The sequence below is a fragment of the Salmo trutta genome, chromosome 27 (genome assembly GCF_901001165.1).
Source record: "Salmo trutta chromosome 27, fSalTru1.1, whole genome shotgun sequence".
Classification (NCBI taxonomy): domain Eukaryota; kingdom Metazoa; phylum Chordata; class Actinopteri; order Salmoniformes; family Salmonidae; genus Salmo; species Salmo trutta.
Window position 1 is genome coordinate 18,923,632 of NC_042983.1, and position 26,759 is coordinate 18,950,390.

A 26,759-nucleotide genomic window follows, 5' to 3' on the forward strand; every position below is an offset into this window, starting at 1 on the left:
ACGCACTGCTTTCGGTTGGCGCGAACTTTAACCGGAAGTGTGCGACTCTTGTTTCGGATGAGGTTTATGAGCTGTCGACGTCATTAACAGTGTTGTCTCGATATAATGTAAAAAAGTAACATTCTGCGTAGTTAGTTTAATAGAGTACCACATTTTGTGTAGGCTAAGCAAGTATAGGATGTCGGATACGTTATCTGATGATGCCAGCGGAGGAGATGACGGCCAAGAAGATGTGATGACTCCAGCGGAGCTTATTGGGAAACTGGAAGAGGTAACGTTAGCTAGCTAGCTAACTAGCCATGTTCACTAAAATACTGTAGCCAGACCGATACGTTTTGCAAGGCACGGATCCTGTCAAAACAAAAAAAACGTATTTAGCACTGCTGCTCCTCTATGTAAAGTTGACTTTGTGTATTCCTCTGTCCCCCAGGCCTGGCTGAATGAGAAGTTCTCTCCTGAGCTTCTGGAGAACAAGTCAGAGATGGGAGAGTGTGTGATGGAGCAGCTGACTCACATGGTAAATGGTGGTGGGGTTCCTCAAATAACTAAGGGGTGCAGCAGCTGTCTCAGTAAGCAGTGAGGTAGAAGTAATAACAGGACTTCTATGTTGTGTTGTCTCCATTGACAGGAGGCCAACCTGCAGCGGGTTAGGAGGGGTGATGTGAAGGCGAGTGTCCACCGCATGGAGATTGACAGGATCCGCTTTGTCCTCAGCAGCTACCTCCGCTCTCGCCTCCAAAAGGTAATGCCAACAACAACCCAGCATGATATGATCATCTTCTAGTCAGAGGGACTATAAATCAGTGCTCAGACTGACACCTTTCTCTCTGGTCCTCTGTTGCCTGTGTAGATTGAGAAGTTTTTCCCACATGTGTTAGAGAAAGAGAAGTCTCGAGTGGAGGGAGATCCTTCGTTCCTGTCTCCAGAGGAGTTTGCTTTCGCCAAAGAGTGAGTGTTATGGTGACGTGTTGTGGCAGTTACAATGACCATCCCTGGAGGAAGGTCATTGAGTTGTTTGGATGTCATATTTACTTCTATTATTATAATAATAATATGTTTGCAACATTAGTGATGTGTTCCCTCTCTTCCATTTAGATATCTGGCCAACACAGAGACCTATCTGAAGGCTGTAGCTCTGAAACACATGCCCCCCAATCTACAGACAGTGGATATGCTGAAAGCAGGTGAGTCCTGGCAAGATGTTTAGATGAGCTATTCCAATATTCAAATGACTGCTTGTAAAAACTATCAGTGGTATAATGTTCATGGATGGAAGCATTGTATTCTCTTGTCACGTGATTAACTTCCATGTCAAATGAAATGTTCCCAGTACCAGAGCCCTATCTGGACTCCTTTGTGTTCCTACGTGTGAGGGAGAGACAGGAAAACATCTTGGTGGAACCTGAGACAGATGACCAGAGGTACACTATCACATATGATCATTGGACTGATTGATTGGTGCTACAGCTTGGAATAGGCTTACTACCTATCTCACTTTGATGATAATGTGTCAAGAATATAAGTTTTCTTGATTCCTGTTGTGAAGAGGAGCGCATTGGAAGTTATTTTGCAGTATTCTGTAGATCCAGAAGGTGGCAGCATGTGTCTGTATGTAACATGTTTTTTATTGACTGTTACTATCCTCAAGAATATTATACAAGCTTACTCCACGGACAGTGTATTCTTATTGATTGAAATGCCCGGTCATTTGCTAAGAACTCCATTGAATTTTCTGGTCCAATATTTTATTTCAGAGAGTATGTTGTGGATCTTGATGTGGATTCTCAGCATCTGATGCGGTATCGCGCTATAGCACCCCTGGTTTCAAGTGGAGCAGTACAGCTAATTTAACTGTCAAGGTACTCAATTTATAGGCCACACTGATTTCCCTCATATCTATGACACACACACACACACTAATCCATACTATGTTTTTGAATATGTTGAAGTGTGCATGATTCAAATCCAAATCTTTCATAATAGACTGCTTTGTACTGTCATCAATTGAATTTTTTGCCATCAGTTTTTTGCCCTAAACATGGTCTCTTGAACTAACTAAGCTGGAAATTCTCTCTCTTAGAACGTTTGCTTGAACAGCATATTACCTGTTCCAACAATGAGGCAATTTGCCAGTGAACTGCAAGAAAATCGTCTCTTAGGCCGTATATTATGTTAACACGTTTGCACAGATCGATCTCTGTAATAACATATACCTACTCTATTTGGGCTATGTTTTAGGAGCCTCCTGTCCTTGGTTCAGATGGGGTTATTAGTCTCCAACTGTGATGGTGGGTGACCGGAGGAACACGGACTCCCTTCATTGAACATTAACTACACTGATTGCAGTACATTGAGGAAGGAGATATGGACATTATTTGTGGACTACCAACTCGTCAAGAGCGGGGCATTAACTAGAATGTCTGCAAATATTTTACTGACTTGTTGAAATGTTGCGTACCTGAGGACACATCTCTCACATGAAGCCTGCTTATACTTGTAATGATGATCATTGGATCACTTAGGCTATAAGTGAGAGATACTTTTGGTGTGAGGATGACACAGGAATACATGAATGGCACTTCATGGTGTCTACGTGTACGTAATAAGGTTGAGGGGTACATGCATGCCATTGCCAAGCATACATTTGTATTTTGCATGCTGTTGCTGCCTTGGCCATATATGATTTCAATTCTGGGTTTGTAAACCACATCAATTGTTGATACCAATAGAAATAAATGTGTAGATTCTTGTTTAAAGATTGGTATTAATATTTTTGACACCATGGTATTTAAGTCTAAGAAATACCTTGTCCCACATTGCCCCTAGTTAAGTTATGGTTAGTTAAGATATAAACTGTGCACCAATGGTCCACAAAGACACCAGCTGTTGAGGAACACGCCTGCATCATTACATGCATTACTTTTACACACATCCAATGACCCCTAGTATACCTCTTTCTTTTCAAGCACATCGGTAAAAACATAGTGACCATTCATGTTAAGACATACATTTTTATATTTTAACCAATTCTGATGGAAGAATGTTGAATCATAAGTTGTCATTGTTGCCGATAATGAAGGGCTTGTGAGTGAGAACTACTTGATGCAAGATGGAATGGATTTAATAGCCCCTTTTTTAGTAGTCATGGTTCTTTCCCTTATTAGGCTACATCCGGTTGAGTCAATGTCAGGGTTGGTTCTTTATGGCTCATTGAAAACAACCAACCATGGGCAGTAATTGCATCAGCATCCCAGTATGGGGAACTGCAGCTCATCCTCTTCTAAATAACTAGGTCATTGAGTCATACTGTGTACGTAAGAGAGTGCATTTATTTTGGTGGGAAAATGTGCTGCATCACTTTGCTTTTCTCTGAAGCAATTCAAAAGTGATAGCTGTACATCACATCCTTAGTTGAACTATTCACCTTACTATATGCCATAGCTGGCGAGAATGGTTATGGCATGGTCTGATTCATTCCATCATAATAATGATAGGATGGCTTACACTTGGCTTACCAAGTTTAACAGCTGAAACAAGTGCTCGCACACAGACACACACACTGCCATATCAGTGAGCTCATCAGTGAGCTCTTTGAGACATTTAGCTACATTATGTAGTACCTGCCACAGCGTCTCATCTGGAAACCTGATCTGTGCAGTTGTTTATATACTGAACAAAAATATACTGAAGAAATATATAAAACGCAACATGTAACAATTTCAAAGATTTTCCTTTTCATATAAAGGAAATCAGTCAATTGAAATACATTCATTAGGTCCTAATCTATGGATTTAACATGACTGGGAATACAGATATGAATGTGTTGGATCAGAAAACCAGTCAGTATCTGGTGTGACCACCATTTGCCTCATGCAGCGCAACATCTTCGCATAGAGTTATCAGGCTGTTGATTGTGGCCCGTGGAATGTTGTCCCACTCATTTTCAATGGCTGTGTGAAGTTGCTGGAAATTGGCGGGAACTGGAACATGCTATCGTACACGTCGATCCAGAGCATACCAAACATGCTCAATGGCTGACATGTCTGGTGAGTTTGCAGGCCCATGGAAGAACTGGGGCATTTTCAGGTTTGCTGTTTGGGGTTTTAGGCTGGTTTCTGTACAGCACTTTGTGACATCGGCTGATGTAAAAAGGGCTTTATAAATACATTTGATTGATTGACTTGCGTCATGGTGCCACCCATTATCATGCTGAAATGTGATGACAGCGGATGAATGGTATGACAATGGGCCTCAGGATCTCGTCACGGTATCTGTGCGTTCACATTTCCATCAATAAAATGTGTTCGATGTCTAGCTTATGCCAGCGCTACCATGAGGCACTCTGTTCACAATGTTGACATCAGCAAGCTGCTTGCCCACACCATACATGTGGTTCTGAGGCCGGTTGGACAGACTTCCAAATCCTCTAAAACAACGTTGGAGGCAGTTTATGGTAGATAAATGAACGTTCCGTATTCTGGCAACATCTCTGGTGGACATTCCTGCGCTCCCTCAAAACTTGAGACATCTGTGTCATTGTGTTGTGTGACAAAACCGCACATTTTATTATCCCCAGCACAATGTGCACCTGTGATCATGCTGTTTAATCAGCTTCTTGATTTGCCACACCTGTTAGGTGGACGGATTATCTTGGCAAAGGAGAAATGCTCAATAACAGGGATGTATAAACAATTGTGCACAAAATTTGAGAGAAATAAGCTTTTTGTGCAAATGGAAAAGGTTTAGGGTATTTTATTTCAGCTCATGAAACATGGGACCAACACTTTACATGTTGTGTTTATATTTTTATTCAGTATATATTGGCAGAAGCACTTCCTTGATTAATAGCTACATTGTGATAAATCATGTGGATTTGTGTCACACTATATTGATACATTATGGAACCTCTATGCATGAGGAATGAGTTATGATTCCTGAAGGGAAAATGTATTCATTGATTTTACAAGCCACCTAGCTAATGTTAGACACAACAAATTGTAATTTGTAACATATCATACTGTACCATATTGTACTGATTGCAATTTGGACATTTTGTACGAATTGCATTTCGTAGCATATCATACGAAATGGAGAGAGACAGATGTACCTTTACTATGTTAGGTCTAAGCAGTGGTGTAGTGGAGGGTATATGCCATATACCCACTTATTTTTCAATGAGCATTACTTATACTCATTTCTTAATCCCCACGATGAGTATCAAAGTAGTGTTGTGGAGGTATATGCTGTATCAATGAATAAGGTTGATGGAACAGATCAGAATGTTTAGCTTAACATTTTTATTAAGTATTATTTTTCCACATTTTAGGCACAGCAATACGCACAGAGCGGAAGGCCTACACGCAAAATTTCCAAAATGCACTTTGCGGAAAACAGCTTTCTAAAATATGCACCACTCATGCGAGGGGAGGATTAAAGATGCAACAACTATCATGTTGCTAATATGAATAGGATAATGCCTTTCGCAGCTAGATAATGAAAGAACGAACCAATAGAACAGGAGAACGCACATGAGGAAGTATTTATAAAATAATTGTCCCCACGCTTCTATGGTGGGATTTTGGCTATAGGCTAGTTTGAAGCAAGGTACAAACAATGAATTAACAGGAAAAATATAGCGATGCTAATGATAGGCCATACTCTGGTACTGTAGATGGAAAGGCTTTCCCAGAAACCTTCTCAATTAAATGTTAACTAGCTACAAAGTAGCCTATGCCTACCTGGCAGAATGATATCATGATTATTTGCATCAATCCAGTGGCCATTTGTTTTGCAAACTCCATCTCATGTGCTACAGAAACACCTCTAACCAAACAACAGTGCTAGGTGCCTGTGCACTTTAATTAAAGGTTAACTACACAAAACAAATTCCCAGTGGTCTCCTTAGGTGGTTTAAGCATTGTTATGAACTTACAACATCCAATTTTGCTGTTGTACTATTAACAAAGTATGACTTTAAGAGCAAAAACCTGAGGTAAAAAAAGAACAAATCAGAAACTTGTGAATTTCTGACCCAGTTGACAGCCTGTTTCAATAGTAGACCTACTAAACTCGGCAAAAAAAGAAAAGTCCTCTCATTGCTGAAAATAAACGCAGTTGACAAACTTAACATGTGTAAATATTTGTAGGAACATAAGATTCAACAACTGAGAAACAAACTGAACAAGTTCCACAGACATGTGACTAACAGAAATGGAATAATGTGTCCCTGAACAGTCATTATCTGGTGTGGTAACCAGCTGCATTAAGTACTGCAGTGTATATCCTCCTCATGGACTGCACCAGATTTGCCAGTTCTTTCTGTGAGATGTTACCCCACTCTTCCACCAAGGCACCTGCAAGTTCCCAGACATTTCTAGGGGTGAATGGCCCTAGCCCTCACCCTCTGATCCAACAGGTCCCAGACGTGCTCAATGGGATTGAGATCCGGGCTCTACGCTGGCCATGGCAGAACACTGACATTCCTGTCTTGCAGGGAATCACGCACAGAACGAGCAGTATGGCTGGTGGCATTGTCATGCTGGAGGGTCATGTCAGGATGAGCCTGCAGGAAGGGTACCACATGAGGGAAGAGGATGTCTTCTCTGTAACGCACAGCGTTGAGATTGCCTGCAATGACAACAAGCTCAGTCCTATGATGCTGTGACACACCACCCCAGACCATGACGGACCCTCCACCTCCAAATCGATCCCGCTCCAGAGTACAGGCCTCGGTGTAACGCTCATTCCTTCGACGATAAATGCGAATCCGATCATCACCCCTGGTGAGACAAAAACGTGACTCGTCAGTGAAGAGCACTTTTTGCCAGTGCTGTCTGGTCCAGCGATGGTGGGTTGTGCCCATAGGCAACGTAGTTGCCTGTGATGTCTGGTGAGGACCTGCCTTACAGGCCTACAAGCCCTCAGTCCAGCCTCTCTCAGCCTTTTGCGGACAGTCTGAGCACTGATGGAGGGATTGTGCGTTCCTGGTGTAACTCGGGCAGTTGTTGTTGCCATCCTGTCCCACAGGTGTGATGTTTGGATGTGCCGATCCTGTGCAGGTGTTGTTACACATGGTCTGCCACTGCGAGGACGATCAGCTGTCCGTCCTGTCTCCCTATAGCGCCGTCTTAGGCGTCTCACAGTACAGACATTGCAATTTATTGCCCTGGCCACATCTGCAGTCCTCATGCCTCCTTGCAGCATGCCTAAGGAACGTTCACGCAGATGAGCAGGGACCCTGGGCATCTTCCTTTTGGTGTTTTTCAGAGTCAGTAGAAAGTCCTCTTCAGTGTCCTAAATTTTCATAACTGTGACCTTAATTGCCTACCGTCTGTAAGCTGTTAGTGTCTTAACAACCGTTCCACAGGTTCATGATCATTAATTGTTTATGGTTCATTAAACAAGCATGGGCAACAGTGTTTAAACCCTTTACAATGAAGATCTGTGAAGTTATTTGGATTTTTACAAATAATCTTTGAAGACAGGGTTCCTGAAAAAGGGACATTTCTTTTTTTGCTGAGTTTATTAGCCTAATGCGCAGCACAGCTTTTAGGTCATTCATGTTGTGTCACTGGGAGCCTTTTTTTATTTATCTTATTTACCTAGGCAAGTCAGTTAAGAACAAATACTTATTTAGAATGACGGCCTACGAAAAGGCAAAAGGCTTCCTACGGGGACTGGGATAAAAAAAAAAAACAACAACATGACAACAACACGGTAGCAACACAACATGGCAGCAGCACAAAACATGGTAAAAAAAAAACATTATTGGGCACAGACAACAGCACAAAGGGCAAGAAGGTAGAGACAACAATGCATCACACGAATCAGCCACAACTGTCGGTAAGAGTGTCCATGATTGAGTCTTTGAATGAAGAGATGGATATAAAACGGTCCAGTTTGAGTGTTTTTTTGCAGCTCGTGCCAGTAGTTAGCTGAAACGAACTGAAAAGAGGAGCAACCCAGGGATGTGTGAGCTTTGGGGACCTTTAACAATGTGACTGGCAGAATGGGTGTTGTATGTAGAGGATGAGGGCTGCAGTAGGCATCTCAGATAGGGGGGAGTGAGGCCTAAGAGGATTTTATAAATAAGCATCAACCAGGGGGTCTTGCGACAGGTATACAGAGATGACCAGTTTACTGAGGAGTATAGAGTGCAGTGATGTGTCCTATAAGGAGCATTGGTGACAAATCTGATGGCCAAATGGTAAAGAACATCTAGCTGTTCTAGAGCACCCTTTCCTGCCGATCTATAAATTACATTTCCGTAATCTAGCATGGGTAGGATGGTCATCTGAATCAGGGTTCGTTCGGCAGCTGGAGTGAAAGAGGAGCGATTACAATAGAGGAAACCAAGTCTAGATTAACCTTAGCATGAATAGAATGACAGTGTACCGTCTAGCCATACTCCCAAGTACTTGTATGAGGTGGCTACCTCAAGCTCTAAACCCTCAGAGGTAGTAATCACACTGGTGGGGAGAGGGTTAATTCTTCTTCCCAAACCACAAGACCTTTGTTTTGGAAGTGCTCAGAACAAGGGTAAGGGCAGAGAAAGCTTGTTCGACACCAAAAAAGCTTTGTTGTAGTCATTTAACACAAAATCCGGGAAGGGGCCAGCTGAGTATAAGACTATCATCTGCATGTAAATGGATGAGAGAGCTTCCTACTTCCTGAGCTATGTTGTTGACGTAAATTGAGAAGAGCGTAGGGCATAGGATCGAGCCTTGGGGTGCTCCGTGGGTGACAGGCAGTGGCTGAGACAGCAGATGTTCTGACTTTATACGCTGGACTCTTTGAGAGAGATAGTTAGCAAACCAGACCAAAGACCCATCAGAGACACCAATACTCCTTAGCCGGCCCACAAGAATACAATGCCCTACCATATCAAAAGCTTCGGCCAAGTCAATAAAAATAGCAGCATAACATTGCTTAGAATAAATGGCAATGGTGAGATAATTTAGGACCTTTAAGGTTGCAATGCCACATCCATAACCTGAGTGGAAACCAGAATGCATACCAGAGAAAATACTATAGACGTCAAGACAATAATCAACTGACTGGCTTTCAAGTTTTTCCAACACGTTTGATAAACAGGGCAAAATAGAATTTGGCCTACAACAGTTAGGATCAGCTTGATCTCCCCCTTTAAATAAAGGACACACTGTGGCTGCCTTTCAAGCAATGGGAACCTCCTCAGAGAGGTGAGACAGGCTCTGCGCTAGGCCTGTCCTTCATCGGGACATTTTTAGCAAAATTAGAGTATACTCACTTCTCCAGGCACCACAACATCACTGGGTCTAAGTCCAGGTACGGCCCAAGGAAATGGGGTGTTCTCCAGCATTTCTTTGTTATTTAAGGAGTTTTAGCACAGGATATTTTTCATGCTTATTGTATTTTTCTTTCATGTAATTGGGAGCACCAGGAATAGATGATTGGAGAAAGTTTACCCTATACACATCTCCTTTAACATTCAATCATCCTTATAGTGCAGTGTAGTTGCACTATACAGAGTACAAAACATTAAAAACATCATCCTAATATTGAGTTGCACTCCCTTTTTCTCTTAGAACAGCATCAATTCTTCAAGGCATGGACTCTACAAGGTGTCAAAAGTTGGCCCATGTGGACTCCAATTCTTCCCACAGTTGTGTCAAGTTGGCTGGATGCCCTTTTGGTGGTGGACCATTTGTGATACACACGGGAAACTGTTGAGCGTGAAAAACCCAGGAGTGTTGCAGTTCTTAAGCCTTTTGTCTTGCCCATTTACACTCTGAATAATAAATAATGTCTCAAGACATACATATCCTTCTTTAACCTGTCTCCTCCCCTTCATCTACACTGATTGAAGTGGATTCAACAGGTGACATCAATAAGGGATCATAGCTTTCACCTGGATTCACCTGGTCAGTCTATGTCATGGAAAGAGCAGGTGTTCCTCATTTTTTGTACACTCAGTGTAGTTCACCACTGATAGCATATGCATTCATACTTTGTTTCCCAGTCAATAATAGATATAGAACAGTACCCTGTGGATAGTAGAACACTGGTATGTTATGAATGTGCAGTAAATTAGAAAAACATACAATGTTATGTTGTCAACATATTGTTGTCTGTTGAACAGAGAAACTGTAGGTGACCTAGTTTTCTTTGACATGTAAATACACTGCTCAAAAAAATAAAGGGAACACTTAAAACCTCTCTGGGCTATGTGGGACGATTTCGTCCCACCTACGTAACAGCCACTTCAATCCAGTGGCGCGATTTTTGAATCGTTAGAAATGCTATAACTTCAATTTCTCAAACATATGACTATTTCACAGCTATTTAAAGACAAGAATCTCGTTAATCTAACCCCACTGTCCGATTTCAAAAAGGCTTTACAACAAAAGCAAAACATTAGATTATGTCAGCAGAGTACCCAGCCAGAAATAATCACACAGCCATTTTTCAAGCTAGCATATCATGTCACATAAACCCAAACCATATCTAAATGCAGCACTAACCTTTGATGATCTTCATCAGATGACACACCTAGGACATTGTGTTATACAATACATGGATGTCTGTTCAATCAAGTTCATATTTATATCAAAAAACAGCTTTTTGCATTAGCATGTGACGTTCAGAAAACGCATAACCCCCGGCAAACTTCCGTTGAATTTACTAACAGTTTGCTAAATTACTCACGATAAACGTTCACAAAAAGCATAACAATTATTTTAAGAATTATAGATACATTACTCCTCTATGCACTCGATATGTCCGATTTTAAAATAGCTTTTCGGATGAAGCACATTTTGCAATAATCTAAGTACATAGCCCGGCATTACAGGGCTAGCTATTTAGATACCCACCCAGGTCAGCATCCACCAAAATCACATTTCCTATAAGAAAAATGTTCTTACCTTGCTTGTTCTTCATCAGAATACACTGCCAGGACTTCTACTTCAATAACAAATGTTGGTTTGGTCCCAAATAATCCATCGTTATGTTCCAACAGCGACGTTTTGTTCGTGAGTTCTAGAATGCTTCTTCGCGGTGTCGCGCATGGCGCATTGGCGTGTCAAAAATGTCTAAATATTCCATTACCGTACTTCGAAGCATGTCAACCGCTGTTTAAAACCAATTTTTATGCCATTTATGTCATAGAGAAGTGTTAATATTCCGACCGGGAGTATGCATTGAGCCTAAACAGCCGAATAAAATTTCTCCTCAGAAGCGACTCATGCACGCGCATCATTGAAAGGTCCTCCGAGCATCCACTTACAAAAGGCGATAATATATTTCAACCTGAGGTTCCCTCGTAAACCTTCAGTTATTTCGCGGGCTCTGAGAGCCTATTGGAGCCCTGGGAATTGTCACGTTACAGCTAAGATCCTTACTTTTCAATAAAAAGAGGTAAGACGCACGACTCCTTGTCAGACAGGGTACTTCCTGCTTGAAGCCTTGTCAGGTTTTTGCCTGCCATAGGAGTTCTGTTATACTCACAGACACCATTCAAACAGTTTTAGAAAATTCAGAGTGTTTTCTATCCAAACCTGAACAATAATATGCATATTCTAGCTTCTGAGTTGGTGTAGGAGGCAGTTAAAAATGGGAACATATTTTTTCCAAAAATTCTCAATACTGCCCCCTATACCAAAGAGGTTTTAAACAACACAATGTAACTCCAAGTCAATCACACTTCTGTGAAATCAAACTGTCCACTTAGGAAGCAACACTGATTGACAATACATTTCACATGCTGTTGTGCAAATGGAATAGACAACAGGTGGAAATTATAGGCAATTAGCAAGACACCCCCAATAAAGGAGTGGTTCTGCAGGTGGGGACCACAGACCACTTCTCAGTTCCTATGCTTCCTGGCTAATGTTTTGGTCACTTTTGAATGCTGGCGGTGCTTTCACTCTAGTGGTAGCATGAGACGGAGTCTACAACCCACACAAGTGGCTCAGGTAGTGCAGCTCATCCAGGATGGCACATCAATGCGAGCTGTGGCAAGAAGGTTTGCTCTGTCTGTCAGCGTAGTGTCCAGAGCATGGAGGCGCTACCAGGAGACAGGCCAGTACATCAGGAGACGTGGAGGAGGTCGTAGGAGGGCAACAACCCAGCAGCAGGACTGCTACCTCCACGTTTGTGCAAGGAGGAGCAGGAGGAGCACTGCCAGAGCCCTGCAAAATGACCTCCAGCAGGCCACAAATGTGCATGTGTCTGCTCAAACGGTCAGAAACAGACTCCATGAGGGTGGTATGAGGGCCCGACGTCCACAGGTGGGGGTTGTGCTTACAGCCCAACACCGTGCAGGACGTTTGGCATTTGCCAGAGAACACCAAGATTGGCAAATTCGCCACTGGCGCCCTGTGCTCTTCACAGATGAAAGCAGGTTCACACTGAGCACGTGACAGACGTGACAGAGTCTGGAGACGCCATGGAGAACGTTCTGCTGCCTGCAACATCCTCCAGCATGACCGGTTTGGCGGTGGGTCAGTCATGGTGTGGGGTGGCATTTCTTTTGGGGGGCCACACAGCCCTCCATGTGCTCGCCAGAGGTAGCCTGACTGCCATTAGGTACCGAGATGAGATCCTCAGACCCCTTGTGAGACCATATGCTGGTGCGGTTGGCCCTGGGTTCCTCCTAATGCAAGACAATGCTAGACCTCATGTGGCTGGAGTGTGTCAGCAGTTCCTGCAAGAGGAAGGCATTGATGCTATGGACTGGCCCGCCCGTTCCCCAGACCTGAATCCAATTGACCACATCTGGGACATCATGTCTCGCTCCATCCACCAACGCCACGTTGCACCACAGACTGTCCAGGAGTTGGCGGATGCTTTAGTCCAGGTCTGGGAGGAGATCCCTCAGGAGACCATCCGCCACCTCATCAGGAGCATGCCCAGGCATTGTAGGGAGGTCATACAGGCACGTGGAGGCCACACACACTACTGAGCCTAATTTTGACTTGTTTTAAGGACATTACATCAAAGTTGGATCAGCCTGTAGTGTGGTTTTCCACTTTAATTTTGAGTGTGACTCCAAATCCAGACCTTCATGGGTTGATAAATTGGATTTCCATTGATTATTTGTGTGTGATTTTGTTGTCAGCACATTCAACTATGTAAAGAAAAAAGTATTTAATAACATTATTTCTTTCATTCAGATCTAGGATGTGTTGTTTAAGTGTTCCCTTTATTTTTTTGAGCAGTATATGTTCTGAAAATCAGGTGTGGAAAGTGTTATGTGACATGATATGTCTCAGCTGGTCCCTGCTGACTACTGGCATCCTAGAGGAGGAGGGACAGTGGGGGGGGGGGGGGAGTTTGAAGAGTTCACTGGCAGAGGAAAGCTTGGACCTGGGCCCACTGGCCCAGGTCTTGGTGGAACCACGGGTCGATCACCATGGCCAGGAATAGAGGCCAGGATTATTGGAACTGTTTCCACAATATCAGTGGAGGTTTGAATTTCTGAAAGCTCCTCGAGCTTCAACACCCCATCAGCAACAATCAATATCTCTCTGCAGCCTCATACTCAGACTGACTTTTATTCATAGTCTGTGCTTGACCATTTTTGTATTTGTATGCTTTTATGTGTTTTTATTGTTAGGTTTTGGGCTGAGTAATGACTCCTAAGACTTGTTCCAATTTAGGTCTGAGTAGAAGAGGTGATTGGTGTAAATAACATCCAGTGTTATGAATAGTAGTAAGGACCAAATTAAGTAACTCCTCACACAAAATAAAATGTGCCTGTTATTGACAGGCTTAGAGTGCTACCATGTAGAAATTGTAGGCTACCTATGGAATGAGGAAAGAAATGTCATAAAACCCATCACTATTGGCTAAGAATGATGAGTAAGGTTAACTTCATTGGTCAGGAGAGTAGGAAAGGTGGGATACACCAGATGTCATGATGATTAAGGAGGTATATAACGCAGACACTACTGATACTAGGTGCGTACTAGTTCAGCACCAGTAAAGAGAGAAGGAAAAGGTAACAACAACAGGATGATTTCAAGTTTTTCAAATAAACTGTAAGTTAGTGTTTTTAAGTTGACTGTTGCAGTTACTGGTCAAATGTTCTTTTGATAGCGAGACAAGTCTTGTTGTAACTCACCATATAGAGGTCCAAGGCTGTTCCATAAAACAGTTTTTCTAATTGCATTGTAGTCTTGACATACTGTATATGTTAGCAAATACTAGAACCGATATGTCCATGCAGATCAATGTCTTAGGCTATGTATCTCTGAGACTCAATGCAGTGTTTCCCCTATTTTCTAGAGTGTCATTCAAGCTGAAGTCTATGCCTTTATGATCTTCTTACTACAGAAGATATCCCAAAAACAACAGATGATGGCCTGTACAACGTAAGAATGGCTATATGATCATGATGCATGTGATTTATCAGTAAGCTGTAGAAGATTGTTCTTTGCTTATTGACCTTCATCTTTATCCTTCAAAGGGTATCACAGATGTTGGGTCCTCTGGACATGGCCGTAAGGCTGTGCTGGAGCCAGTGTCCACCACTGTGCCAGCTGTTCTGTGCATCCTCTCTGAAGCACCTGAGACCCTACATCAGAGCCCCCTGTGCCAGAGCAACTCTCCCAGAGCAGGCTAAGACCTACAGCACTTACCCCAGACAGACCTGTGCCTCTGAATGTAGAGTGGTGAGGATGAAGTCAAGGCTAAGAGAAAGCTTGTGATTTTCACTGACTCTAAGGGTTGTCCCTAACAGCAGCCAACATATTATATTAAATGGTGGAGTGGATGTACCCACGGTCATCACGCCCAGATAGGCGGCGCAACACGACACAGGGTGGTTCTAGCTGCACTGTCAGCAAATCTATTGAGGAGAGCAGGCTGCGACTGGGCTTCCCACAGCCCTCTGCAGACTTCCAGTGTTTCCGTGCCAGGCTGAGGGAGGGCATGGTTCTCCTGGGGAACTGCAGTGTGAAGAACCAGAGCTTCCTGAAGGCTGTGTGAATCCGCATCACCTTTGACTCTTAGCACAGCCAACAAGACGTGCCCTGTGCTTTCCTGAAGGAGCGCTATGGTGGACCTGACACAGACATCTTTGAATTTGACATCACCCTGCCCATGCTCGATGAGAAGATCAAATTCTTTGTTTTATCTACCTGACGAGTACAGCACCCCATTCTGGGACAATAGCAATGGACAGAACTACAGCATGTTTGTCTCTAACAAGCCTGAGGCACGCTGTGGGGCATAATCTGGACAACAGAAAGACTGCACTAGGCTACACTGAACTTCACCGTAACATTTTATGCTTAGACCCTCATCTTCACTAAGTTCATCTGAGGCGAACTGTAATATGATAAAATGTGAAAGACCTGTTCTCATCAGCTAAAATAAACTATTGTTCTGTTTTTCATATTTTTCATTGGTTGCACTGCTTGCTCTGTAAATTGCGTTCTGGAAGAAGAGTAATTAGGATAGAATAGTCATTAGGAAATTGTAGATGTGTCTGGTTATTCAGTTTCAAACATGCTCACCGAAAGCTAAAATGATTTGTAATATTTACAATATGGCTGGAGGGAAAGCCTGAGATTCTCGACAGTCTTCTATACTTCTGTCAGTGTGCAGTGCACTTCCTCTCTGACCAAGTGTTGAGTAACAGTGTTGAGTAACTGCCAGGTTTTAACCAAGAAATAGTGCCTCATAAACACTTACTTACGGTTGTCTGACAGCCAGTTTCAGTGTCCATGTGACAGCTGTAGACAGGATATCCCAGAAATCTTTGATATCCTGAGTACATCATGGAATACTGAAGTGAAGAAATTATACCGAACAAAAATATAAACGCAACATGTAAAGTGTTGGTCCCATGTTTCCTGAAGGGAAATAAAAGATCCCAGAAATTAATTTACATCCCTGTTAGTGAGCATTTCCCCTTTGCCAAGATAATCCATCCACCTGACAGGTGTGGCATGTCAAGAAGCTGATTAAACAGCGTGATCATTATTACACAGGTGCACCTTGTGCTGGGGACAATAAAAGGCCACTCTAAAATGTGAAGTTTTGTCCCACAACACAATGTCACAGATGTCTCAAGTTTTTAGGGAGTGTGCAATTGGCATGCTGACTGCAGGAATGTCTACCAGAGCTGTTGCCAGAGAATTAAATGTTCATTTTTCTACCATATACCACCTCCAAAGTCATTTTAGAGAATTTGGCATTACGTCCAATCGGCCTCAGAACCGCAGACCACGTGTAACCACGCCAGCACAGGACCTTCACATCCAGCTTCTTCACCTGTGGGATCGTCTGAGACCAGCCACCCTGACAGCTGATGAAACGTGAGGAGTATTTATATCTGTAATAAAGCCCTTTTGTGGGGAAAACGAATTCTGATTGGCTGGGCCTTGCTCTCCAGTAGGTAGGCCAGTCTCCCAAGTGGGTGGGCTTATGTCCATGGCTGCGCCCCTGCCCAGTCATGTGAAATCCATAGATTAGGGCCTAATGAATTTATTTCAGTTGACTGATTTTCTTATATGAACTGTAACTCAGTAAAATAGTTGGAATTGTTGTGTCTATATTTTTGTTCAGTGTAGATCCCTCAAAGGAGAGTGAGTGTGAGCTAATCTTATCCCAGTATTGTATTCTCTGGTGCCCACATGACTAAAGCCTGTTATCAGACACTATAGGGAGCAGGCATTGTTTCTAATGAGTTATGCTTCCATTGATCTCGACAGCCAGAGACATATCATTACTTATCGACTATAAGACAAAAGGAAAGATGACAAGGGCAAGCTGTGACTGGACATCCTGACCACTGAGAATGGGTCCCCGTGTACATGATTTACAGCTACTGTGTGACTATCACAGGAATCATGACACATTCGTTGAGGGCATTGGTTTACCAAATGACATCCTACAGTCAATTCAAATCTTTATTATTCACTTATCATGAGATTTAACGGAATAACATCATGTTTGAAAGTTTTCAAATAGAAATGAAATTGACAGTGTGTTTTTAGGTATGAGACATCTTGGAAACCTCTAAGACCAACATGTACTGGAAGGAGAAGACAGAAATGTATATCTTACGTAATGTTATTTGACAAATACAATGTGTACATCTCAGCTTTCTCCAGCAGTGGAGGAGCTAATACAGGTGGCCCTTTTAGTCCACTTGTCCTAAAGACATATTTACATGTGGTGATTGATGATACATGGAGATTTGCAATTCTAGTAGTGACGGGGAGGGATGGGGGAAGCAGCATGCACATACCCCAAGAGATGGGCTGTCCCAGTTGTGTTACTGTCCTTACAATACTAGATGGATTAAATCACTCAGCCCATTTCTCTAGTAATTTTTTGTTGTTGTTGCAACGATGGCGATATACATCCTCACTGTTCTCTAAACCCTGTCAGTCCAGTCAGTTCTCTCAGCGGCCCACACTGATGTTGCACACCTTGCAGCTGGGGTCCTTCTTGGCGTTGGCCGTGGTCTGGCTCATCTGGTGGTGGCCACTGATCTCCAGCACACTGCCCTGCTCCAGATACAGCGGCTCTGTGTAGAGCACCTCCAGGATGACATCACTGGCGTGGCAGAACAGAGAGTCTTCTCCCTGCCTCTGGGGGGGGATGTATGTCAGGAAGGGGTTGGCAGTCAGGTCCAGCAGGGGGAGACTACTACGGCAGAAGTTATCCCCCTCTGAGCCAGAAGGGGCCAGTACCAACACCACATAGTGATAGGCTGTGTACATACAGTAGAAGTCAGCAAAGTAAAGATTGGTGTTGGGATTCAGCAGGTTCCCGGCCGGGATCTGGAAACGAAGGGGGCCGTAGGGGGAGTCGTTTGGAGGAAGACCTGTGTCAAACTCAGTGTTGCAGCTGAGGAAGACTCCCTGCAGTTTGCTGTTGATAGGGGAGCCGTGACTTCCACTATTGTCTTTCAGGGCTGGGCGCATCAGCCCCCCACACTCAGTTCTAACAGAAAAAGAGAAACATTTTGTTATTGAACTTCACAAGTACATCCCTATACGTGTATTTACAGAGTATAGTACTGACCTGACATAGTGGAAGTAGTCAGGGTGCTGGTTGCGATAGAACACAGAGAACCGCAGCAATCTTCCAGCAGAACCCTGTGCTTTACCAAGGAGCTGTTTGAGGTGGTCCATGGCATAATCTGTTCCATACAAAAACAGTCAGTTATGAAGTTCCTAGTTCAAATCCTTTGTAGGCATATTCAATTGAATCAATACTCTACAGCAGGTCATAAGGCCTGCATTACATTGGTAAATGTCCTGCTATAGAAATCGATGTACTTCTATGACATACCCCCTGTGCAGAACTCAACCACCTGGCTCCATTCAGACACCAGGTACTCTCCGTCTGCCTGTCTCACTGCAGTCTGCACAGCAACACAGTACTCTGTCCGTGGGCTCAGGAACCAATGACCTCTCACTGCCATGGGTAAAGGCACTGCCTTGGCCACCAGTTTGGTGGGCACATCCTGATGGGTGAAACAGGGATACATGTTAATTCAAGTGACTCATCAGTTGAATTGCTAGAATACAGCGTTTCAGAGGTAAAAATAGGATTGGCAGTATGTCTAAATGTTTTATGTAAACACACTCATGGATTATACATTTCTTTAGCATATTCTGGTACAAACTGGTCTAGTTAAGCTACTGTAGATCTAACCAAATTAGTGGCTTTGTTTTGGCCAGGGCCTCTAAGAAGCACAGCTAATTAAAACAAGCTCACAGGGCCCACATAACCATGGCAACCACCCTGGTGCAAGTTTGTTTGTGTTGCTTTGATTTCCAAGTGATAGAAACACACTTCCAATCAAGTGCAGCACAACCCTGAACAGCTCTGTAGAACATCAGTCAGGGGCTTTTATAAAGGCATTGGAAGATTCTATTAATGTGTGGATAGAGTAGGGTTGATGTAAGAAAGGTTTAGGAATGACTGAGCATGACATCTTTCATTTCAATTATTCAAATTCTCCCTCTGTCATAACTTTCTATTTCATGGGTATTACGATAAGAGCCAACCTCAAGTAATAGCCCAAGGCCCTTCTAACAGTAAACAGATTGAATCTGTTTTAGTAGCAGATTGAATCTGTTGTAGTCCCATGTAGCTCAGTTGGCAGAGTATGGTGCCAGGGTTGTGGGTTCGATTCCCACGGGGGACCAGTACGAAAAAAGTATTCAAATAAATGCACTCCCTACTGTAAGTCACTCTGGATAAGAGCGTCTGCTAAATGACTCGACAGTAAATGTTGTAGTGCATAATTGCAGTCTGTTTGGAAGGATCCCATTGTAAATAACAAATGGCCACTTAATTTTCTATTTCAATCATTCTTGTATTTCAAATACTGATTGCAATTAGCTAGGTCTATATTTTTGGACTCACAACATGATCCCGAGAGAAAGAAAATGAAGAAACAAATGGGTAGTATACAGAAAATCAGTTCAGTGACTGGTCTGGAATGAAATCACAGTTCATAGTAAAGAGAACAGAGCTGTAGTTTTTAGGCTTTGTCCGTTTTTTGGCCATTCAAAAAAAAAACGAATGTGCCCATGAGTCACTTGCCCAAAGCTGTTTTGCAGCACAAGATTCTCATTCTCCTCCACTGGAAGTGACTTAAAGGGCACTAACACTGCTCTCTGGGTTGTAACTGCTGCAGAGTCAGATACACTCATTACCAGGCTTTTATCTATTGTTCTGCATAGACAGTCTCATGCTTGGCTATCTTGGGTTATATCAAAACATATTACATCACGTTGCAGTGAAATGTCTATTATTGGAGAACAGGAAATGGAGGAATTAGAACACAAGCGGTTGGTGGCACCTTAATTGGGGAGGACAGGCTCATAGTAATGGCTTGAACGGCGTGAATGGTAACAAAAACATCACACATGTGATGTGTTTGATACCATTCCATTCACTCCATTCCAGCCATTATTATGAGCCGTTCTCCCCAGCCTCCTGTGATGAGAAGTAAAGAACATGGATCTAGACAGCGGGAGTCAGAGTCACTATCGGTGGAAAGAGTAATAGTCATTGAGTCAAGGGGGACGGCTGGGGGGCCTGGGGAGGTTTATGAGGGGGAAAAGCAGTGACAGTCTGTCAGACACACCCTGTGTTTGAAGCGGTTGGGATCCCCGCCCTCTTTGCGGCTCAGGTCTATGAAGAAGTGTGTGGCCCTGGCAGTATCCTCAGGGGTCATGTCCCAGGCGATGCGGAAGGAATCGCAGGTCACCTCACATATCTGGATATTATTGGGGGTGGAAAGGGCTGTCTCCATTGTTGTTAGCTGCTGAACAAGAAGAGAAAGGAGGGTCATATGATGGGATCAGATTGGATTTTTTTTTATTTTATTGAATTTATTTTGGGTAACAGACATATACAACAAAATGTACAATGTACACCCAGAGGATATCACTTAAAAGTTGTAATTCAATTGCTTGTTTCCAAAGTGGTCCTCGGTGGTAAAAACAATACCACATATAATGATTAAAAGGCAGGACAAAATTACAAACAACCATAAATACATGAATTTATATTGACATCCTAAAAAGTGGCACTATTCACTGCACTTTTCCCGAAACCTTAAAAATCAACCATGTTTATTTGGCATTTCGACCTAAAAAACAATCTATTCATTGCACGTCATACCTATCATTCAAATGAATACATCTGACCAGCAGTAGGGGGGGCACAAGGGGCAGTGCAGTGGTTTCTCTTACTTAGACAACCTTGTCCAAATGAAAACCTTTGCCTTTTTCTTTGCTTGATCTCCAAGGGACTTTTAGTACTAATGGATGAAACAAGATGTCACACAGCTTGGCTGTATCGACTGTTGGATTAGTTACAATTTGTCAAGTCCCTGTTCATGCCTGGGAAAGTGTAAAGCATTGAGACTTATTTCATAATCCACCAACGGCAGTCTCCTGGCAACCAGGCAGATTTGACTCCTGTGTTCACTCTGTCCTCTAGCTTCACATCACCTAATTTTCCTAATCTGCAAATCTGAGGAAATGCTCCTACTGTCATAGAGTTTTCCTTAAGGAAAGTTCAATTAAATCTGACTCATAAGTCCTGTTAATCATCTTTGATTTAATTTATTTCCAATGGTCTTCAGAGCACTATGAAAGCTGAGTAAGCAGAAAGAGTGCAGCTCAGGGAAAATCTCTAGCCAGTTTCATGGCATCTGAAGTGTCGGGATAAATAGAAAAAGTGAGACGTAACACCATAAGGTTATCTATGGTCTTATTTATTTGCCAATAACAGCCAGGGGATCCAGGCTGGTGCACATAGCCTTGAAGACTGGAGTGTGTGTAATCTGTGGGTCAGCCTATTGTGTTTGATTAGCTGTCACCTTCCCTTTCCTGAATTGATGATGCCATGGATGTGCCTTCCAGGGGGAAGGAATGCATCTTCCTCTCCGTTCCTGCCTCCTGTGAGTATGAAAGACAGGCATGGGAGGCATCAACTTGTTTAGTCTTGCCGTTTTTACTCTCTGTCATTCCTGAGAGGAATTATCATTGTATAATTATTTTTATTTTTTTAATTGCCAATATTGCTTATAATACAATATAGCTCTTTTCAATATCCCTCTCATCCTTCATGACCTTCCATGTACTATTTGTCTCCCATTTCATAATGCCAACAGCTTTGCACCACACATCATATGGCCCATTCCCCGATTATAAACCCAAACACGCATAACATATGACCCATTTCCCGATTATAAACCCAAACACACATAACATATTGCCCATTCCCCGATTATAAGCCCAAACACACACAACATATGGCCCATTCCCCGATTATAAGCCCAAACACACACAACATATGGCCCATTCCCCGATTATAAGCCCAAACACACATAACATATGGCCCATTCCCCGATTATAAGCCCAAACACACATAACATATGCTGTAACAGTTAGATGCTCAGCAGTATGCTGCTAGCAATAAACAGTAAGTTGTACAGCCAGTATCTCTGCTATATTGTGTGCTGCTTGTGTATTAGTGAGAGTGGATGTTACAGTGAACGGATGGTGGAGAGATGGAGTGTGTGGTTTGTGTTAGGTTGGCTGTGTCACACATGGGTGAACATGATGGGTGGTGCTGTACTGCATCTGTGTACTGTATGTGGCCTGGAGAGATGTTATGTTCTGGTCCACCTCATGATGGACATGCTGCAGCGCGGCAGCTCATTAAAGCCACAGAGCTGTGAAACGTCTGAGCTATCTCGTTTACACGGGGCTGGGGAAGCTGGTTGTGGCACCACACACATTCCCTCCCTGGGTCTCCTGTGTTACCCAGCTGCTGCCTGCTCCTCTCCTTCCACACACAGCATTTAGGGCAAAAAGAGATTCTCATAGGACAACCGTCAAAGCCTCATAATCGCGAGTCGTGCTTGTACTACTTTCTAACTGAATATATCTGAACACAGTTCAAACGCAAGTTCCCCACATAATTTAAATTGTCCTCCATGCACTCTTAATTATTTATCAGTATGCAAACAGTGAGAGAGCATTCATGGCACTGTGAGTCCACTACAAATCTAATTGGCCATAAATCAGCTAATTAAATTTGTAAGAAGAAAACAGACTATTGAGCTTTACGTAGATCAACTGCATTATGGGGTAAAGCAATTGAATGTGAAAATTCATATTTTGGCCTCTGATCTTTGATAGTAACACATTTTACAGTTTTGCTCACTTTGTTATGTAAAGCTGTAATGTGTTCACAGAGGGAACTGCAAAGGGCATATTACTCATTCTTCCAAAAGGTTTCTTTGACTGTCCCCATTGGAGAACCCTTTTTGGTTCCAGGTAGACCTCTTTTGGGTTCCATGTAGAACTCTCTGGTGAAAGGGTTCTACATGGACCCAAAAAGGGTTCTTCAAAGGGTTCTCCCTTGGGGACAGCCAAATAACCCTTTTACCACTGTGCTATGACAGTGTTGTGATGAATGCTGCTGCATATAGGGGTGGCAGGTAGCCCAGTGGTTAGAGCGTTGGGTCAGTAACCGAAAGGTTGGTGGATTGAATCCCCGAGCTGACAAGGTAAAAATCTGTTGTTTTGCCCCTGAACAAGGCAGTTAACCCACTGTTCCTAGGCCGTCATTGTAAATAAGAATTTGTTCTTAACTGACTTGCCTAGTTAAATAAAGGTTAAATATAAAAATACACTGAATAGTGTATGCACAGAAAGCAGCTCCATGCCTGCGAGACATTTTTCTACTAGATAAAAGTCAGATAATGCGTCCTATAAGGGAGAGTGTCATACATAAGTGACAGTCAGTTGACTGAGGTTGAGGAAGTGAAGCGATGGACTGGCAAGTGAAGCGTGCGTTCTGCTCTGGATCAGATCATATGGAAGAGGGAACGTATGATCTCAAATGAATTGTATCCTCTGTCTACACCATATGATCTACTCTACACTGAATCCCTGTGTGTTAATCACTGTGTGGTAATCATCGTGTGGTAATTGTGGTAATCATTATCTTATCAACAAAAAGGATCGTATTTACGCAGTGGATCTTGTAATCTCTCAAAGCTTGTTCGTGATTGTGATTGACTGTTTAATCCAAATTTCAGGCAGGTTATTAATGACACTGGCAGTCATAGTCAGATCTCCACTAATGGGCTGATGATAATCACACCTGCATTGCGAACAGAACTACATTTTCTCAAATAGGATCCTATTTACACAGTGGTTTTTGTAATCTCTCAAATCTTTGTCGCGATTGACTGTTTAATCCAAATTTCAGGCAGGTTATCAATGACACTGGCAGTCATAGTCAGGTCTCCACTAATGGGCTGATGATAATCACACCTGCAATGCGAACAGAACAACATTTTCTTAAATTCTAAATACCTGTACCACAGCTGAGTTCATTGACTAGACATTATAACGCTGACAAATAGCCATTTCCAAGATATGCCTGATAGCATAATATGAGGATTCCTTATACCTCAATAATAAGAAATTCAAACAAGCATTCTAGTACTAACCTCACTCACATTATCAGTGGATCAATGAATCTACATAGTGCCAAACAGTACCTGGAGAATGCCCTGGTAATAAGCATGGAAAAATAGACTATGCAATTTCCATTATATAAACAAATATACTGTAATTCTGCTTACGATGGCTCAACAATAGCTGTTGGAGACTGACTCAAAAATAGTTAGAGGGAAATATATAGCCTTACCTCTGTGTGGTGAATAAGTGTCTTTGTAAAAAGTGCAATAGGTCCTTAACCAGAGAAGATAAGTGGAGAAATCTATTCTATCATACCTCTTTCTTTTCTTCTGCAGTCGATGATAGATCCCCAGGAAAACCGATTAGGAAGTGAAATGAACACTCTCACTCTCTTTCCTTCTCCTTCTCTTCTCTTTCTCTCCTCGTGCTCGCTCTTCCTCTCTGTCTCCTTTCTCTACCTCACTCTCTCTTTACCTCACATGCTCCCCTCTCTCTCTATTCTCCTCCTCCCCTAGCTGGGTTCTGAGAAGGATGTTTACTTGCCTGCTGTACAGCTGCATCGCCTAAAGTGGAGCAACTGCTGATGCTGAGAACACAAACAAGAGATTTGTAACTGAGGTGCTTGAGCAATTGTTACTCACCCACATTAGCAGGAACTTGCTGACAAATGGTAACAGAACTACACATCACTGACCAGCATGCTCCTAATCATGGGACAGCAGCATTATGTAGCAGACAGTATTAGCTGACAGTCGGAGAAATCATCCTACATCCTACTACACTGATACAGCTACGACCGGAAGTTACTTTTTTGTAGCAGGTTAGGAGAACTTATGCAGCAGGTTAGGGGAATTAACGTAGCAGGTTAGGAGAATTAGGTTAAGGTTAGGAAAAGGTTTAGGGTTAGCGAAAATGCTCTCTTAACCTGCTACAAAAATCAGGTAAGGTCGTAGCTGTATCAAGGTCCTGTGAAAAGAGTGTCTCCTGACTCGTACTGGATATCAGAGGATTCCAATGCTCCCATTGCCATTGCCATACTTTCAGGAGATGGTGCTGAGGATGCATGTAGCTCACAATATGCTACACCATATGGGCATCCTCCACAGGACATCCACCCTTGTCCATCGATGGGACAGGAAGAGACTGGTACTGGATGCCTGCAAATCAAATGATTATTGATGATAGCAATGTGCCTGCGCACAATAAAAAATGTTTGTCAGTCCTGATGTAAGTGAAAAGAGCAACCTAATTGTTTGATTAAATAAAATGAAAAGACTCATATTGCTGCAGGCGCTGGCCTATATTTTCTGGTAATCTGAGGCTTAAATAACACATGTGGTCATTGAATCATAAAGACGACATAGGACAAAAGGGCATGTGGAAAAAGCTGTGTAGACAGCCTTGGGTGAGGTGATCTAGTGCATGTTGTACATTCATAAAATCTGTTCATCCTCTCTAGGGCATTGGTGACTGAATACTCTGTTTGCTGGAGCATTGTCTTCAGAGATACCCCCTGAGTTATTACCTAGCACCAGGGTTTTTTATAGGGCGAGCCAGCCACAGTTCACTGATTCCATCAAAATGTAATTAAAATACAATCATCCATCATTAGACATGCCAGGCAGCCATGCAAGGGCAAGATGGAGGTGGCAGGGACAGCAGGTACACCTAACAACTAATTCAGCTGAGCCAAGAACATTTTATTTGTTCATTTTGTAGCTACATCCCCGCTAAGGATTATAGGGAAAGAAAATGTTACCTGGAATATTCCCTTAATGTTTGAGTGTCCAGTTTATTTGTTGTACATGTTTTGGTGTTAAAGTTAGGAGGACATTCCCTTAATGTCAAGCAGGACTTATCTAGAACATGGTTGCCATGTTGTCAGAATATACAATATTAATGTTCTAGACACGTTTCGTGGGACGTTGCAAGATCATTAATGTGTCCAGTTTCTGAGGGTTAGGAGAATGTTCCATCAACGTCCCACCAAACATAAACAGAACATGGTTGCCATGTTCTCAGAAAATAAGATATTAATGTTCTAGACACATTTTTTATGTGAACGTTGCAAGAATATTTCTGTGTATCAGTTGTCAGGACGTTGCCTGATGGTCCCAAAGAAGCGTTCTCTCCCCCCCAAAAATGACCGTACACATCACGCCTTGTTAATGTTGCCAAGCCTATCAAGGCCCTGAATGGTGATCTGCTGATCCATTCATAACTCTTTTTGTCTGTTGGCAATGTCTGAATCCTTTTAACAGAGCTGAGATTTACTTCAAAGATCATTCACCCTATTGCTTACACCTATCAAGTTGTTTCAAATCTTCACAAGTGCCGAGAGCAAAGTGACTCCCCTAGCGGGTCTCAAACCCAGGCCATCAGCACCAATGAACAACACCCAACCACTGTCGCAAGAACTGATGTATTTAGGGCATGTGCTTATTGGGCTAGTATAGTTAGTGCCTTGGTCAGAAGAAACCATAAACCCTCCTCCCTAGGCACTTTATAGGTGAAGCAATAGGGTGAATGCACTTTAGTAAATCTCAGCTCTGTAAAAATCAAATATTTGATTGATCATAGTGAGTCAGGAGTATCATTGAAACAGGTTAATATGCCAGACTAACATTAGACAAATAGAGAAAGCCCTTCATTTACTGAATTAAGTCAATAAAATCAATGATGAGAACAGTCAGATAAACTGATACCTGATATGGCCTTGGTGGCGTAGCAGGAAGATAGGTGGACAGTGAACCAAAAGGTTTGTGAGTTCAAATCCCAGGTGATGACATGCTGAAT

At 42.7% G+C, this 26,759-nt stretch overlaps 2 protein-coding genes across 6 annotated transcripts; one reads left to right on the forward strand and one right to left on the reverse strand.

Moving 5' to 3' along the window:
- Positions 1-25: 25 nt before the first annotated feature.
- Positions 26-2,756, forward strand: gins4 (GINS complex subunit 4 (Sld5 homolog)). Its single transcript, XM_029717066.1, has 8 exons — positions 26-271; positions 431-517; positions 629-742; positions 851-948; positions 1,096-1,184; positions 1,331-1,421; positions 1,755-1,859; positions 2,239-2,756. Exons 1-7 carry the CDS (start codon positions 179-181, stop codon positions 1,849-1,851), a joined length of 669 nt encoding a protein of 222 aa, XP_029572926.1. The 5' UTR covers positions 26-178; the 3' UTR covers positions 1,852-1,859; positions 2,239-2,756.
- Positions 2,757-16,867: 14,111 nt separating this feature from the next.
- LOC115164514 (phytanoyl-CoA hydroxylase-interacting protein) lies at positions 16,868-25,150 on the reverse strand. Of its 5 annotated transcripts, XM_029717071.1 has the most exons (6): positions 24,279-24,553; positions 21,344-21,422; positions 20,102-20,278; positions 18,292-18,466; positions 18,022-18,139; positions 16,868-17,940 (listed from the first exon to the last, which is right to left on the reverse strand). In XM_029717071.1, exons 3-6 carry the CDS (start codon positions 20,267-20,269, stop codon positions 17,397-17,399), a joined length of 1,005 nt encoding a protein of 334 aa, XP_029572931.1. In that variant the 5' UTR covers positions 20,270-20,278; positions 21,344-21,422; positions 24,279-24,553; the 3' UTR covers positions 16,868-17,396. The 5 variants fall into 5 exon arrangements, with proteins under 5 accessions (XP_029572931.1, XP_029572928.1, XP_029572927.1 ...); XM_029717068.1 differs by lacking the exons at positions 21,344-21,422; positions 24,279-24,553 and adding an exon at positions 24,605-25,150; XM_029717067.1 differs by lacking the exons at positions 21,344-21,422; positions 24,279-24,553 and adding an exon at positions 24,605-25,150 and having other exon boundaries at positions 20,102-20,281.
- Between the last annotated feature and the right edge of the window lie 1,609 nt (positions 25,151-26,759).

What these genes read in the sequence shown, in the direction of transcription:
- gins4 (XM_029717066.1), top strand. Translation starts at nt 179, where the DNA reads ATGTCGGATACGTTATCTGATGATGCCAGCGGAGGAGATGACGGCCAA. An exon ending in TTATTGGGAAACTGGAAGAG is followed by an intron (nt 272 to 430) that starts GTAACGTTAGCT and finishes TCTGTCCCCCAG; the next exon opens with GCCTGGCTGAATGAGAAGTT. An exon ending in CCTGAGACAGATGACCAGAG is followed by an intron (nt 1,422 to 1,754) that starts GTACACTATCAC and finishes ATTTTATTTCAG; the next exon opens with AGAGTATGTTGTGGATCTTG.
- LOC115164514 (XM_029717067.1), bottom strand. An exon ending in CCAACCGCTTCAAACACAGG is followed by an intron (nt 18,467 to 20,101) that starts GTGTGTCTGACA and finishes TTCACCCATCAG; the next exon opens with GATGTGCCCACCAAACTGGT. An exon ending in GACTACTTCCACTATGTCAG is followed by an intron (nt 17,941 to 18,021) that starts GTCAGTACTATA and finishes TTTTTCTGTTAG; the next exon opens with AACTGAGTGTGGGGGGCTGA.